General features: G+C 36.0%; 3 protein-coding genes across 3 annotated transcripts; 1 reads left to right on the forward strand and 2 right to left on the reverse strand.

The window, feature by feature from the left end:
- Nucleotides 1–421: 421 nt before the first annotated feature.
- Nucleotides 422–5,140, forward strand: LOC132043553 (oleoyl-acyl carrier protein thioesterase 1, chloroplastic-like). The gene is made up of 7 exons (XM_059434029.1): nucleotides 422–811; nucleotides 1,833–1,966; nucleotides 2,060–2,173; nucleotides 2,749–2,844; nucleotides 4,044–4,131; nucleotides 4,211–4,279; nucleotides 4,567–5,140. The coding sequence occupies exons 1-7, from the start codon at nucleotides 467–469 to the stop codon at nucleotides 4,837–4,839; spliced, it is 1,119 nt and encodes a 372-aa protein (XP_059290012.1). The 5' UTR covers nucleotides 422–466; the 3' UTR covers nucleotides 4,840–5,140.
- A 378-nt stretch (nucleotides 5,141–5,518) lies between these two features.
- On the reverse strand, nucleotides 5,519–8,478 carry LOC132043554 (RPM1-interacting protein 4-like). Its single transcript, XM_059434031.1, has 4 exons — nucleotides 8,321–8,478; nucleotides 6,848–7,378; nucleotides 6,047–6,232; nucleotides 5,519–5,761 (listed from the first exon to the last, which is right to left on the reverse strand). Exons 1-4 carry the CDS (start codon nucleotides 8,324–8,326, stop codon nucleotides 5,738–5,740), a joined length of 747 nt encoding a protein of 248 aa, XP_059290014.1. The 5' UTR covers nucleotides 8,327–8,478; the 3' UTR covers nucleotides 5,519–5,737.
- A 2,142-nt stretch (nucleotides 8,479–10,620) lies between these two features.
- On the reverse strand, nucleotides 10,621–15,118 carry LOC132043552 (putative xyloglucan endotransglucosylase/hydrolase protein 1). The gene is made up of 4 exons (XM_059434028.1): nucleotides 14,885–15,118; nucleotides 14,127–14,227; nucleotides 13,839–14,032; nucleotides 10,621–11,079 (listed from the first exon to the last, which is right to left on the reverse strand). Exons 1-4 carry the CDS (start codon nucleotides 15,081–15,083, stop codon nucleotides 10,719–10,721), a joined length of 855 nt encoding a protein of 284 aa, XP_059290011.1. The 5' UTR covers nucleotides 15,084–15,118; the 3' UTR covers nucleotides 10,621–10,718.
- Nucleotides 15,119–16,647: the final 1,529 nt, after the last annotated feature.

Consider the following 16,647-nt stretch of genomic DNA (forward strand, 5'->3'; position numbering starts at 1 on the left):
CCCCAAAGGCTTTGTGATTTTTTTTTTTTTAATTTTATATCTGAGCGAGAGTTCGAATCCAAAACCTCAAGTATTTATCCATCTTTTCAAGCGAAGGGTAAAAATTTAAAGATCACAAATATGAGGGACAAAATTTAAAGGTAACAGCTATGAGGGGCGGGCAATCCGCGCAAAAAAATGTTGAATTTTACCACGTGTGCAGTAATTCGAAGACACTTATGGTTTAGACCGGATCGGGTCCCGGGTAGGTAAAATTGGCAGGAAACAAGTGGCAACATTAATTTCCTCTGTAAATGCGCTAACTTCCTGAGAACCTCAACTTCACTTCACCTCGATCACATCGACAAAATAAAAAAATCAAGACACACACAACCCACTCAATTAACATTCGACCACATCAAACACTCAATTTTTCACACAAAAATAAACAAAACCCAACTCTCTCTCTATTAATTCGGGTCAAACAATGTTGTTGCGAACGACGTTTCAAGCTTGCAATGCAGCAATTGGAGATAACAATCAGTGCTCTTCAAAGCGATTCTTTAATTCGAATTCGGTTTCAATTGGGTGTAGAAAGTCTTTTATTTCTTCTTCTTCTTCTTCGGCGGGTCGGGTCGGGCCGGTTCGGGCTGTAGCTACTAATGAGACGAAGAGTAAGCAGGTTGCTTATGAGCCCAGCCTAGCGGATCGGTTAAGGTTAGGGAGCATGTCGGAAGATCGAATGTCGTATAAGGAGAAGTTTATTGTTAGGTGTTATGAAGTTGGGATTAATAAAACTGCTACTGTTGAAACCATTGCTAATCTCTTGCAGGTCTGTTATTATTATTATTATTATTATTGTTATTATTATTTTGCCATGATTGATTTTTTTTTTTCGGTGTTGATTAATTCTTCCAGTGAATTTGAGCTCTTGATTTGTCAATGCACGTCTATTTCTAGAAAGCATCGCCTAACTTTTGATGGTCTGCTTTTGTGACAAGATTGATTTTTTGTTTTTTGTTTGGTGTTGATCAACTCTTTCAGTTAATATGAACTCTTGATTTGTCAATGCGTATATGTTTCTCGAAATCATCGAATCCATTGTATGTCTGCTTTATACTACTGTATATCAGTATATCAATTTATGTGACACACTTTCCTTTCTAGTTTAATGTGACCTTTCTATGAAGCAATTTGACTTTAAAATTTCTCTTTTACCCTTAATGAGATATTTATAGCCACACAAATATGTAAGACTTATTTTGGACCACAAATTTCAAAAGTCTCTCTCTTTTTTTTATTCCGTGCCTAGTCAAATGTTGCCACATAAATTGGGATGGAGAGAGTAATAAGTTTGATTCTTTTTTGGTTCTTTTGTGTTAATCAACTCTTTCACTGAATATGAGCTTTTGGCTTGTCAACGCATGTCTTTTTTCTTTTACTCCCTCCGTCCTATTTTAACTGTCGCTTTAGCTGGAAAAGATTGTCCCAAAATAATTGGCACTTTAGGAATTTAATATTAAAGTTGGTAATTGTTTCCAACTATACCCTTAACATTAAAGAAGTAGTTCTTTCTTAATATTGCTCAATTCTCAAAAAAAAAAAAAAAAAAAAAAAAAAAAAAAACATAAAGGGGTAACTTTGTAATTTATACCTTAACGGGCATGATAAGAGCTAAAGCGATAGTTAAAATGGGACGGAGGGAGTACTTCTCTTTCAGATAGAATGGTATGAGTATAAAATTTCGGGGTATTATCTTTTGCTCTCCTCACTCTGTCAGTGGTCCTATAGTATTATTTGGCTAAACATGTATGCTTATATGGGCATAAATATACCTAAACTCTATTATGCAGGAGGTCGGATGCAACCATGCACAAATGGTTGGATTTTCAACTGATGGATTTGCAACTACCCATACCATGAGAAAATTGCATCTCATATGGGTTACTGCTCGACTGTACATTGAGATCTATAAGTACCCTGCTTGGTAATCCTTTTATACCTTTGTGAGTGTTCACTGTATAGTTGATTTGACAAGGATGTTCCAGCCATTGTTAACGTTGCCTGTGATATGGAACAGGAGTGATGTCGTTGAAATAGAGACTTGGTGCCAAAGTGAAGGTCGGATTGGGACTAGACGTGATTGGATTCTCAAAGACTGCGCTACTGGTGAAGTCATTGGAAGAGCAACCAGGTGGAGAATTTATTATAAACTCCATAATCCACATATAGACCTAACAGAAAGAATATAGGTAGCACTAAAAGAGGTACTTGTCTAATGCACCTCTCCAGGTGTCCTTATCCACAGAAAAGAAGAAAGGAAAAAAATGCATCTCACAAAGTGGACGTGTATGCTTCTGGGCATGCAGTTTTCTGGGCTTAAATATATTTGTTGCAAATACTTAATCTATTTTATACATATCGTTATCCTGTGAGTTCCTTACCTAACAAGTGCGTTCTAGTATTTTCCATGCCACTTGGTTATTAAATACATTTCCCGCAAAAGTAGCTTTTGGAATGAATGAATTCTTCTTGTAAATTACTGCATAAAAGCTGAAAGGACCTCCATGGAGTATTATGCTTCTAAATCAACCCGGATCAATATATTTACTTTGTGAAGAAGTCTGTAATTTGGCAGTGTTAATGATTTTCTCTCTAGTATCAAGGTCACAGATCCCAATTTTTGACGATAAATCCTTTCTTTTCCTATATTGCTTGTTTTGTTATTCTACAAAACTTAAATTCGGATGTTATGATATTTGATTGCAGCAAATGGCTCATGATGAACCAGGACACAAGACGGCTTCAAAAGGTCACTGATGAAGTTCGTGATGAGTTATTGATTTATTTTCCAAAAGAATTGAGGTAAACTTAGGTTCCTTTTTTGCCTTTTTCTTATTTCCCTTCCCTTCGGTGGTACTTGTAATTTCCTTAGTGAGTAAATTCTTGTAAAAATAACTCTAATGAGAAGCTGTTCATTGAACTTCTTGAAATTATCAGACAATGGTTAGACTGGTGTTAGGTGGGTACACGCTTCTTCCTACTTGTAGATGAAAATTTAACTGTTAAATACTATCATAAGTTATGCTTATATCTAACACTCAATTGGTTTGGATCTTGAGGACATTACAGATTCGTAATTATTACATCTATTTCTTGGTATTTGATGAATAGGTCTGTATCTTAGACTGATCGATGGAATGGAAGACTATAACACTTACATTGATGGTGTAGAAAATGGGAACCTGGCCCCCGTCCTCAAAACTCCTCAGATCCATTTGACTACCTTCCAAAAATTATTGAGTAGAGATATGAATTGCAGGGACAGTTTTTTTTTTTTTTTTTTTTTTTCAAGTTCAAAATATTCCTTCATGCCATTATTAAAAAGATCATCAATAAAAACTTATCCTTCTATTTATCATAATTTACAGTCTAGGGCTGGAAAACCATTTGTTCTCCGAATTTTTTTTGTTTTGCTTTCTGGAAAACTAAAGGTTGTTTCTCAAAAACAATGCTTCCAACATATGCAAAACCAATTCTTTAAAACCAAATCCAAACATGCATGCGCGCACACAGGTTTGCGGAAATCAAAAACCGAACTAAAACCAATCTGTTTCCGAATCCAAATGCCATCTGCCACCATTCTGAAATTGGCCTGTAAGGAGGAAATAAATATTGGTCTTTCACCTCCCTTCCACCTTTATCAACTTAGGGATCTGAAGAGTACAATTGTATATACTTTCTTTTTGATAAATGTGGTGTCCGGGCCAACTTGCGTGTACCTTGACTAATTCCATGGGATACCTCCCACCAGCAACAGGTACCGGGTAACTGTCCACCAAGGCTAGGACAAATGGGAAGAAATCACCTAGTGTCTTTGTCTCGGCTGGGATTTGGACGTGAGACTTAGATTGTGTATACTTCATAGTAACACCAGCCATAATTGTGTTATGTGTAACTTGTTACTCTGTCTACTCTGTTGCATATGCTCTGCAATGTCAGTGATGGCCTTTTCACACGTTATAAGGGGGGCTCAATTTTTGTTTGACGGTTCACAATTCCAGGTTAGCTTTTCCTGAGGAGAATAATGGCAGCCTAAAGAAAATAGCAAAACTTGACGATCCGGCTGAGTATTCGAAGCTAGGACTGGTGGTAGGTATCATTTTAAAGTATTGAGTTCAATGACATTCTTTTTCAAGCTCTCGGGATAATAATCGTTGTTTGTTGGCAGCCACGAAGAGCTGATCTGGACATGAATCAACATGTAAACAATGTCACTTACATTGGATGGGTTCTTGAGGTTTGTAGCTGGTTCCTATATGTAGTTGAATAATGTGGCCAACCATATATACAACACATTCTTTTTCTTCTTGTGACTAAAACTGTTCTCCCCACTGAAATGTCTGCCATTATAGTGGTAAATTTACATTTGTGCAGAGATATTTTAGGGTCTTTTTGAAGTCTAGTTGACAGAACTTTGGTTGCTCTTCATTGTGATAAGTAGTTAGATAGTCACGGGATGTGTTGTGTTTTGCATCTATGGACTACTTTCTCAATTTTGCTAACAAAAAACTTTTCTGCTGGCAGAGTATGCCTCAAGAAATCATCGATACACATGAGCTGCAAACAATTACATTAGATTACAGGCGTGAATGCCAGCAAGATGATGTTGTCGATTCCCTTACAAGCGTTGAACCTGTTGAGGATGCTGCTGCTTTAGATATTCAGGGGGCTAATGGATCTGCTACTGCTCCAAAGGATGTAAACAAGAGCTTCTTACATTTGTTGAGATTATCAAGCGATGGGCTTGAAATAAATAGGTGTCGAACTGAATGGAGAAAGAAGCCTGCAAGGATTTAAGTTTTAAAGTGTTCTACTGTTCCTTGTAGCCTAAGTACTTGACGGAGGAGCTCCCTTTTCTTTTTCTTTTATTTTTTTAACTCTCAGTGTCGGTATCTTTTCTTGTCTTTCTGCAGTTTTTTTATTGTTCTTCTTCTCTTCTTTGTCCTGGAGCTCTGGATAGATTTTGGTTGAGATGAGGCTTCATTGGTTTGTACTAATGCTTTAGTTATGCAAATAGACAGGATGAGAAAAAAGCGTACTAGTATGGGAACGGTAATTATTTATATCATGTTATTTATGGCATGAAGCTCCTGCTGGTGGCTTCATTTGTTCTCATCAGTTCAAGTAGTGTGTTTTCAGCGTCATCTTTGCACTATGGCATTCTTCACCTGCTTAATTTACTTGTTTGCTAATTGCACAACCTTCTAATCTCGAAGTTAGTTGTCAAAATAACTGCTTATTAAAGTTATTTCACATACCTCTAATAATAAGCTATTAGAGATAAAAAAAAAAAATGCCTCGCTCCAACGAGTTCCATTGCTTTAGTCCTCTTGAACGACCTTTTTTCCTGATTAGCCATTTGTGGACGCATTTCATTACAAACAAAAACCAGTAATATGTGCATGACTTTTGCCTTTTTTTCTCGGTAGGGAACGACAGGGGGAGGGGGGGGGGGGGGTTAATTGACACCGATCAATTGATTTAGGAACAAACAAAACATGATTAAAACAATAAGTAGACAATACAATTGCAAAATTCAGCTGAAAGCGTAACAAAGACAAGAAACCACTAGCCCAAACTTATTGCTACAAGAAGCCTCGTAACATAGAAAAAATTGGCATAGCACAGGAAATTGTTGATCTATTTACACATCCACTTATAGCTTCAGATCACCAGAAAAGCAAGGCTCTCAATTTCACCACAAAGGAAAGCAGCAACTCTGCATAATACAGAGGAAAGGATAAGTAAAAGGATGAAACAAATGGATCATCATAGCAAAGCACAAGTAATTACTGTTGAGACATATGTAATTACGTAACTATGCCCGCTCTACTGCTTACACTTTTAGATGAAAAGGTCACACAATTTAATGTGGTACCAAAGCAAGCAAGAGGTCCTCGATTCAAATCTCAACGTCAACCAAAAAACATGTTTGGCCAATGAAAAGGAATCAGGTCCACAGTGAGTAGGCGTGTTAAGACATAATATAATTAAGTCACTATACCTTTTGCTTTTCGTTTCGTTGATTCCTTTGTGTGCTGTAAGATGCTCTACCAACTGCGCCTGGATTTCCAGAATCAACGTGTCTTTCCTCTCGCACCTTGTTAAAAACCTCAGTGTAGTTTTCTGCAGCTTGAGGATCATTGTCGTCCCATTCGCCAAATTTTGGAACTACAGCTCCTCTATCAGGCTGATAGAAGATGGAGAATAATCCCTTAGTTCAATTTCAATATCACCATAGACTTTTTAAGGTCAAACTCAATCATATGAAAATTAACTGGGCAAAGATTTAAAATGATTAAAGATTTTTTCATGCAGATTTAGCTGCAGCATATATCAGGTGACCTCAAAAATCAAATGCAACATTCAGTTTGCAGTATTTGTTAACTAATTGGTTACATGTGATCCAAAGGATACAACGTAAGAGCCATTAGCTACTATTAAAGCAGAAGTATCAAGAACTTATATACACTGTTGGTATAGCAAGATTTATACTAGCAGTACATTTTAACCTGTTGTAGCCTTGTAAGTGTAACTGGTAACCTGCTTCATTTTCCAGTGTACTAATTTTAAGATGGTTACCTTTTAGTTATCTTTTACGTTACTTGATAGTGCAAATCTTCTGATACAGTTAGTGTATATACAAGTTAAACTCAAGGTATCAAATGCAGCTACAGGAATAACCAAATATCTAACTCCTACTAATTAGCTTGTCTCTGTCAAATAGGATAAATAAGACATGCAATCACAAGTTGAAAGTCAATCTTTTATGATGCAAGATGAAATAGAATATGAAGAAACGTACACTTTCTTGCTTCGTTTGGTACCTCCCAGGAGTAGCATGAGCACTTTCAAATGATCTTCCAGGAGTATTACGAGCACTTTCAAATGATCTTCCAGGAGTATTACGAGCACTTTCAAATGATCTTCCAGGAGTACCATGGCTACTATCATATGAATTCTTCCCTTCCAAGACAGGAGATGCAGCTACTCGTCCCGATATCTTTGCCTGGTTATAATGGGAATTCGGGTGAAGTGGTGACTTCGCAATGCCGTGATCCGAACCTCCACTTTGTCTAGCAGGTCGACCAGAATTTGATCCACGACCTCCATTACGGGCAGGAGAATTAGCACGAAAATCACCATCTTCTCTACTCACCCGAGTTTTAGGTTTGGAGGGAGGAGCAACATTGGGAAACATGTCTGGATTCTCTTGAGGGTCATTTGGATTTATTATCTTTCCACCACCACGAGTTTTCCTTGCATTGTCAAAAACGGCGGTATAGGGAGTGTCGTCTTCACTTTCCCAATTGCCAAACTTGGGCACATTCGGACGCTGCAGTAACAATTAAAAGGAAATTCAATATATGTGAGTGTGTCTTGTATGATGGAAGTCATTTTCCGTGAAAAATGTTGAAAAAGCTAGTCTATTTTTTACGATCAAGGGTGTTTAGTATGATTGAAGTCATTGTTCTACCCTTTATCATAAACAGCATACTATTCAATTATTTCTAATTGTAAAAGAAGGTAAGTACTTTACACACAAATTTCAAAAGAATTACAGTTTGTTATCAGCTTCACTACATGAGAGTTAAGACGAGTGAAACCATGGAACAAAACTTTTGATGCATGAATAAAAAAGAAAGTATCATAAGAATCATTATAATTAGGTAATAAAAACAAAAAGAAGTTAATTTCAACCAACTTGTTTTGTTGAATAGGATTAATATCTATTCAGGAACTTATTGAATCTGAGCTAAATCCTTGAAATAGATCCTCCATAGTATATTACAACAGCAACAACGAAAACTACTTATCAATCCGAATTATATTGGGGTCAACTACATAAATCATCACTATCCATGTCGATCCTTTTAAGCTCATCTCAATCCAATATTATGATAATTAGTTTCTCTAGCACTAGAAGTTCTCTAACATTTCTACCAGCATATGAATCTCTAAGAAGACCAAATGACTCCTAACAATAGAGCTGGAGCCGAGATTTGAAGTTTTTGGTGTTCCAAATTTGCCACAGAACCCATTTTTAATGGATTCATTGATGCAAATATGGGGTCTACTCCTCCGAACCTGTATCTTATACTATATAGCTTAGACCCAGCTAGCAAACACTGAACCTAAAGCAAACATACTAACACGACAAAATTTAATCCACATATAACACACCAAACAAAACAAGTAATTAAGCCTCAGCCACATATTGCTGAGCAATTTGGATTGAAGCAAATGGAAACAAAAAGAACCAAGAAAAAAGACTTACAGCCATTGCTCTTGACCAAGCTGTTTGGAAAAGAAAAAACAGATAACAGTTTCTCGAGCAGAGCTTCAGACTAAAAGAGGAAAGTTTTCAACAAGAACTCAAAAAGAGAGAAAGAGAAGGGAAGGAGAAAAGAAGATACAAAGGAAGGCAACTTTAAGAGAGGTATATAAATACATGGGAAGAATTTTCAAAGCATTGACTTTGTCTTAGCACGTATTGGTTGACTATTCTTCTCACACAACCTGTAAATGTAAATTCTGTTTTAAGTCTTTGCCTACTCTGTCTTTCTCAAAGTCTTCCCCACTTCTATGTTATTTTTACCCCATGCACAGAGTGGACTAGCATTAATGAGTTTTATCTGCCTTGTTGCTCTACTTGCTTATTTATGTCTATTGTGAGTCCTTTCACCACTTCACCTTTTTGGAAAGTCACGGCAGAAGTTTTGGAACCTAGTAAAAAGTGAACACACAATAAGTCAAGCTGATTCAATATATATACAACAAAAAAGGTTTTTTTTTTTTTTCATCTAGCCACACAATTTAATTCATCCCGGACACGGTTTGATTCATGATTCATTATAGGGGAAATGTATCAATAAAATTCTTCTTCTTCTTCTTGGCAGAGAAATAATCTTTTGCATTGTTATGACGGAAAAAATGATGGTTATGGTAAATTTTGGGCATACGTATGGCAATTTTTTTTATGCTGACATAATTGTATATTTGGGGTATGTCGGGTGTATATTATTGTATATCTTATGTATCACTAGACATACAATGGCAGACACGCGTCTTATAAAATATATACGACATCATTGTATCATATTGTTGGAACTGAGTATTTTATTTCATTTACTAATTTTAAGCTTTTGAAGCGGAACAAATTCACAGTTGGAGAGCAAGTTCATTGTTGATGGTTATGAAATAGTCTTTTCTTCTCCTTCTTCTTCTTCTTCTTTGTACGGGAATGATTTTTCATTATTATGGTGAATGAGTGATGTTTATGGTGTAGTTTTCTGGTGATCGTTATGGGGTTCGTAATTGCGGTCTAGAGGAGGAACAATGATGGCTAGGGATCGTGGGAAGAGAAGATATGAAGAAAATAAGAAAGGAAGATCTTCAAAATTTCTAATTTTGTGGGATTTGGTGAATCTTATATATGTTTTGTTATAAAATTATTAAAGTGTAATTCTTTCGTTAAATAGATTAATTAATTTTGTCTCTCTAGGGAAAAAATTATTTAAATTTATTAATTTTTAGATTTTATTACTAGATCATTATACTTTCGAAATTATAATTCCTTACTTAATATTTGTCAGAATTTTAATAATAATTTCCATACCTATGTATGTTCTTATAAAAAATATACTAGTATGGTGGCACCTACTAATGATATCCTTCGTTCGCCTATAAATATTCTCCGCTATCTACCGAAAAGGCAAACGTCTTTCAATTATAGTAGTATTCTCTCGCGTCATTGTACTGTTGCCCAGTAAAAGGTCACAAATTCTCAATAGTCAAATTAAAGGAAAATTACATATAAGTATTATGTAGAATTTGAACTTGTAATATTGTAATTCGAACTGTGACAATTAATAATCTTCGTCAAAGGAATAGGATAATTTTGCTCGTTTCTTAGATTCCTCTTTTTCAGTTTAAAAAGAAAATTGAACGTAAAAGCAAGCAGCACACCAAGTTGGACCGAGGGTGTGGTGGAATGTTTAATTCTTTCACTCTTAATTAAATTTTTAGATATTAAATTGGAAATTTGAAACATAATTTTTTTTAAAAAAAGGTCAAAATCTGGTAAGTCTGGGTCGTGACTCGTGAACATCTCTGTTTGACTTTGACGTTCAAACATTAATATTTCACAAAAACAAAAACAAAAAAACCCATTAAAATATTACTGTTTGTGCGAGCCACCATCTTGCCAAGTTGTCTAATAATTGGTACCATCTGTTCTCGTAATAAAATATATTTACTTTATGTCTGTATTTCGTCAATACACGCATTCGAAACATATAAGAAGGATATTTTGCTTTTCAAAACAATAGAAGCTACTCTATTTATTTTTTTTCTTTTTTTGAGAAAGCTATGTCAAGAATATGTTAATTTGTTGAATGATTTTCCAAAAAAAATAAAATGAGAGTAGATGCTGTAATTTGTTATTATAGAAGCTATCCTAATTTGTTGAAATCACCTTATAACAAACTACGGTAATTGATTAGCTACGCGATCAGTACATTTTAATTACTTTTAAAATTACTTGACCGTAGAAAACAATAACTTTATATGTGTATAGAGAAGTTAAACCTGTAACGGGAAATTGTTTCATTCCGTTTGATTTCATGTAGATATCCACGAAAATAGAAATACATATGATTTATAATGCTAATTAACTAAGCACTTTGATGAACACATTCTGGGAACCTACCTCTATTATGCCTACAATAACTATATACCATATGTCGTCGTCTGAAATTCCTCATAACTTGCAGTTGTTTTAGGTCTAACTTGGGCCTAACCCATGGATAAAGTACTGGGGACATGCAATTACTGTCAGATTGGTAAGGGCAACCAGAAATATCGAAGTCTTGATAGTAAGCTATAAATGGTTCTCTGTTCCAATTAATAGATCCAGCCCAAAGACTTTGTGAATACCATAGACTTCCTTCTATCCACATTGGTTTCGTCGGGAAGTTAATACCTCTGTTTGTGTTGTTCTTGAATGTCCTTACTGGTATGTTGTCCACAAAAAATCTACAAAAATCAAGAAGTCAATAATGTTGCTGGCAGCAACGAAGTGAGTAATTTCAACAAGTTGATTCAAAAATATACTAGAATGCAACATTTATCACTTGTCAAGGATTCAATATTGTGTACAGATATATATAACAAAAAATATCTTTACCCTTGTTACGTAGTATATATAGTTTTCAACATGAGATTCAATTGAACTCACCGGCAGTAGGTTAGGTGGATGCATCAAGTTTCCATTGAAATAGAATTCACACAAAAAAGATTAATTATTATGTGAAACTAAATAGCCAAGCTTGTGAACATGAAGAAATGAGATACCCCCTCTCACTTCATGTGGTGGGGTCATCTGATGGTCAAACTACTTAAGTTTTGGTGTGAATTCGGATATACATGCCCAATTGCCCATTCAACACTTTATTTAGTAGTTAAGGCAAATCTATTGGATATCGACCTAAGATAAACTACACCATGTGTGAGAGGAAGAGATGCTACTATTGATGGACCGGTGCTACCTCTAGATCTAAAAAACATGGATATGCTTATTAATAAAGTCTTATTTCAGACTGACAACTTGCTTTTGATTTCTATCTGCTATAAAGTTAAAACAATCAGATTCAGTTAAATCATTGTAACAATCATTAATTGGTAACATAATAAAGCTAATTGACATGCTTAACTACATTAAATTGTATTGATCTCAGTGCAACAACAACAACATACCCAGTGAAATCGCGATAAGGTGCAGGGAGGGGTAAAGTGTATCGGACACCACCTATCTCGAAAGATAGGGAGGCTATTTCGAAAGACCCTCGGCTCAAGAGAAAACACAACGAGAAAGGTTAGATAAGCACGAAGCGATTCAAAGCAAAATGCAAATGAAACTAAAGAAAGAAAATAAGTTAAGATAAAGCGACGAAAAAAGAAGCGATAGCTACCACGGATAAATAAGATAATCGAAGTACAAGAAATAACATATAGTAGCAAGAATCAAAGGACAATAGACTATAGATCGAAACAACAACTACCTACTAGCCTTCTACCCTAATCTAAGTCCTCCATAACCTCCTATCTAAGGTCATGTCCCCGTGTTTCCCGGCCGCGCCATGTCGTCTCAACACCTCTCCCCAATATTTTTTCGCCCACCCTTATCTCTTTTGAAACCATCCATAGCTAACCTCTCACTTGCCTCCTCTCTGTTGGGGCATCCGTGCCTCTCCTCCTCACGCCCAACCCATCTCAGCCTCGCTTCCCTTATCTTGTCCTCACCGACGTGCTACTCCAACCTTATCCCCGATATCTTCATTCCTAATCCTATCTCGCCTGGTGTGCCCACACATCCATCGCAACATTCTCATTTCCGCAACTTTCATCTTTTGGACGTGAGAGCTCTTGACTGCCCAACATTCTGCCCCGTACAACAAAGCCGGTCTCACAACCACTTTGGTGTAGAACCCGACTTAAGTTTTGGTGGCACCTTCTTATCACATGCGGCACTCCCCGAAGCAAGCCTCCATTTCATCCACTCGCACCAATACGATGTGAGACATCATCGTCAATATCCCCATTTTCTTGTATAATAGACACAAGATATTTGAAACTTTCTTTCTTTGGGATAGCCTGGGTACTAAGCCTCACTTCCATGGCAGGCTCATGTGTCACGTCACTGAACTTGCACTCCATGTACTTTGTCTTGGTCCTACTCAACTTGAACCCTTTAGACTCCAGAGTTTGTCTCCAAACCTCAAACAGCGTTCACTCCGCCGCGTAGCTCGTCAATTAAGACTATGTCATCCGCAAATAACATACACCATGGCACCTCACCTGAATTTACCGCGTCAAACAATCCATCACTAAGGCAATAAAAATGGGCTGGGAGGGCGACACGCGCAACCCCATCTCCCCAGGGAAGTGCTCCGAGTCTCCTCCAATCGTCCTTACCCTGGTCTTGGCTCCCTCATACATGTCCTTGATCGCCCTAATGTACGCTACAGGTACACCTCTAGCCTCCAAGCATCTCCATAAAACCTCTCTTGGCACTTTGTCGTAAGCCTTTTCTAGGTCGATAAAAACCATGTGCAAGTCCTTCTTCCTCTCCCTATACTGCTCCACCAGTCTCCTCACAAGATGGATGGCTTCTGTAGTCGAGCGCCCCGACATGAATCCGAACTGGTTCTCTGAAATGGACACGCCTCTTCTCACCCTCATCTCCACCACCCTTTCTCACACTTTCATAGTGTGGCTTAGCAGCTTGATCCCTCTATAGTTGTTGCAACTTTGAATATCACCCTTGTTCTTATACAAAGGAACCATCATACTCCACCTCCATTCCTCAGGCATCTTCGCCGTCTTAAAAATAACATTAAACAATCCAATTCAACCACTTCAAACCCGCACCGCCCGCACTCTTCCAAAACTCCTCAGGGATCTCGTCAGGCCCGGTAGCTCTTCCCCTGCGCATCCTGCTAATAGCACCCTTAACCTCCTCCACCTTTATACTCTTACAATACCGAAAATCGCGACGCCTCTCAGAGTACTCCAAATCTCCGAACACAATGTCTCTATCTCCTTCCTCGTTCAAGAGTTTATGGAAGTATGACTACCTTCTCCGTCTAATGAGAGCTTCCTCCACCACTACTTTGCCATCCTCGTCCTTGACGCACTTTACTTGTTCCAAGTCCCATGATCTCAGTGCATATTACATAAATCTTTATGTTTACAAAGAAAGAAAGAAAAGTAAAACACAAGAAGTTATTGCTTACACTATGCGGTAGGGACTGTAAAGAATTTGATAAGTATGATAATCCTCAGAAGGATCAAAAGGAAGTTGATAAACTTCTTCTCTGCCACCCATATCATTAGCAAATAAATTAGTCTGTAATTTGCCTTCAGTGCCTACAAATTCAAAGTCAATCTCATCGTGACTGACCCCTTGAGCTTGATCATCTGAAATAAGCTGTCATATATAATCATCCACCTTTCAGTTCAAAATTATATATCATATATATGCTCGTAAATAATGTACACCAAGAAAAAGATTATTAACATACGTAGAAAGTTGTAATGACTCCATTGGTCTTCTTGTCTGGTATTTTCATTCTAATTGTAAATAATCCAGATTCATATTGTAATTTGGACCGAAATCCAGCTCCTGCGTCATTAAACAATTGATAATAAAAGTCGTAAATAAAGGTCATTGTATATTTATCCTAAAAAACCGTCAAAAAAAACCCAATGTTTAAACAAATGATTTTTTTCATATATTATATATGTGTGTGTCTGTGTGACTTACTAGAATATTTTTTACAAATACCACGGACATTACATAATTTAGTCTAAAAAAATGTAAAAAAAAAAAAAAAAAAAAAAAAACTATCCATTTGCATGGTGGAGGAGAAATTATAATCTAAGGCCAGTTTTGTGATATACATATTAAAAATACTTCCTCTGGTCCAAAATAATTAAGGTCGCATAGATTAAGAAATTTACTTACTTCTAAAAATTTAGATGTGTATTGACTAATATATCTTTAATTAAGAGGGGCTTTGAAACCAAAACAGACATTAAATTTGTTCATTGAATTAAGAATGCATCAAGAGTAAATTTGGGTGGCGGGGGGGGGGGTGTTGAAATACCTTCTTGATAGACTAAAAAACCTCAATTATTTTGAATCAACTTTTAGAGGCTAAATCCTCAATTATTTTGGACCGGAGGAAGTATTCAAAATCCACTTACTCTAAATTCTGACATCACCAATCCAAATTAAACAAAAGAAAAAATAAAAGGAGGACATAATTTTAAGTTATACCTGAGTTTCTGTCCAAAAGGAGTTGCACTGCAGTACTTTGGTTAAGAAAAGTTATATGATTTTGACCCCATAAAGGATAATAGTTTTGATTAAAATCAACCATGGCATTAATAGGTGCCAGAGCAAAAAACAGCAAAATACAAATAATTATACTCATGAGCCCAAAAGACGCCATCGAGAGAGAAATACAACCTGTCATCAAACTAATGACAATTTTACTGACTGCTAATTAAGTTTTTTTTTTTTTTTTTTCTTCCTGTGTTGTGTTCCAAACTCCTGATATTTATATTGTCAATGCATGCTTATTTATGGTAGTACTTAATTATCTATGTGAATGTAATTAATTTGGATTACTTATGGTCAGTAAATTATTAAATTATTGAACTAACCCAAAAGACATAATTAACTTGAGTCTTTTGACCCTTTTTTCCTTATTTGGATGCGTATGATCAGAATTCCTTATTTGGATGCATATGATCAGAGTTAAATTTATACGTACTTGCCTAATTAGATGTATGATCATGGATTATGATAAAGTTCCTTGAATCAGCATGAATACTTGCTTACGTAAACACCTTTTTAGTTCACTTAATTATGACTTATAATAAAATTTCCTGACAATATACCCTTCATTTTTAAATATTGTTTGGATACATACATGACGCATTAATTAATGTCTGATCTTCTTAATAATTAATCAAATAAAAAGTTTAACTGATGACTCCATTCATAATCCTTTGAGAATCTAGTTACATCCTTTTGCGTGAAAGTTATATCTTCGGTCAAACATTCAAAGACGTTTAAAAGATTAGTTTTTGACCAAGTTTAAATTCAATATTTGGATAAAATCTAGTGAAATAGAGAGAGCGGGATGTCAAAATAGAACAAGTACAAGTGTCAATTAGGTTGTTCAACCATTTTGTACAACCTGAATTTTAATTCAAAAAAAAAAAAAAAAAAAAACCTTTATGCTAATCTATATCTATATCTATATCTATATCTATATATATATAATAAAGGTAAGCGATAAGAGAGTGACGTGTGCATACTACAGGCGGGATTAACATTTATCTTTTTTCTCAGTTTTTTGAGCTTTTTCCCCCATTTTTGGTCTTAAAAATCTGCAAAAACTATTAAAAGCTCCTTATTTATCTCTTTCCATTTGTTAGTACTATTTATCTCTTCCTCCCTTTTTTTTTTTTTGGAAAAAGGCCAAATATATCCTGTACTATCGGAAAAGGGCCAAATATACCCTTCGTTATACTTTGATTAAATTATCACATATTATTATCTTATTGGGTCAAATATACCCTTCCGTTAAAGTTGTCCAAGTTGGACATTCAATCCTACGTGGCACTAATATTTGATGAGGTGGATGCCACGTGGCATGCCACCTCACCACCACTAACCCATTTTACCCCTCCCTTCTATTTGTGCTTTCACCGTTTCCTTCTCCTCCACCTCCACCACCATTGTCACAACTAAGAATTGAGAACTTTGGCACTTACATAAAGACAGAGAACTTGGAAATGAAGAAATTTGGGAATGTGAAGATGCAAAGATTTTAGGACCATGTTCCAAGAATTAAGATTTGGGAGGTACTGTCTAAGATGGTAACGACACTGAAGCCCTATCAATATTCATCTGATTCGGATTGAGCTTTCAAGGAGCATATTTTATTTTTGAGTGCTAATGGATGGTTCTTCTGGGTATAAGCAGTTGTACACTGTTTTTGTATCAATCATCTTGATCCTTGTTTTTTC

This window comes from Lycium ferocissimum, unplaced genomic scaffold, assembly GCF_029784015.1.
Source record: "Lycium ferocissimum isolate CSIRO_LF1 unplaced genomic scaffold, AGI_CSIRO_Lferr_CH_V1 ctg258, whole genome shotgun sequence".
Lineage (NCBI taxonomy): Eukaryota > Viridiplantae > Streptophyta > Magnoliopsida > Solanales > Solanaceae > Lycium > Lycium ferocissimum.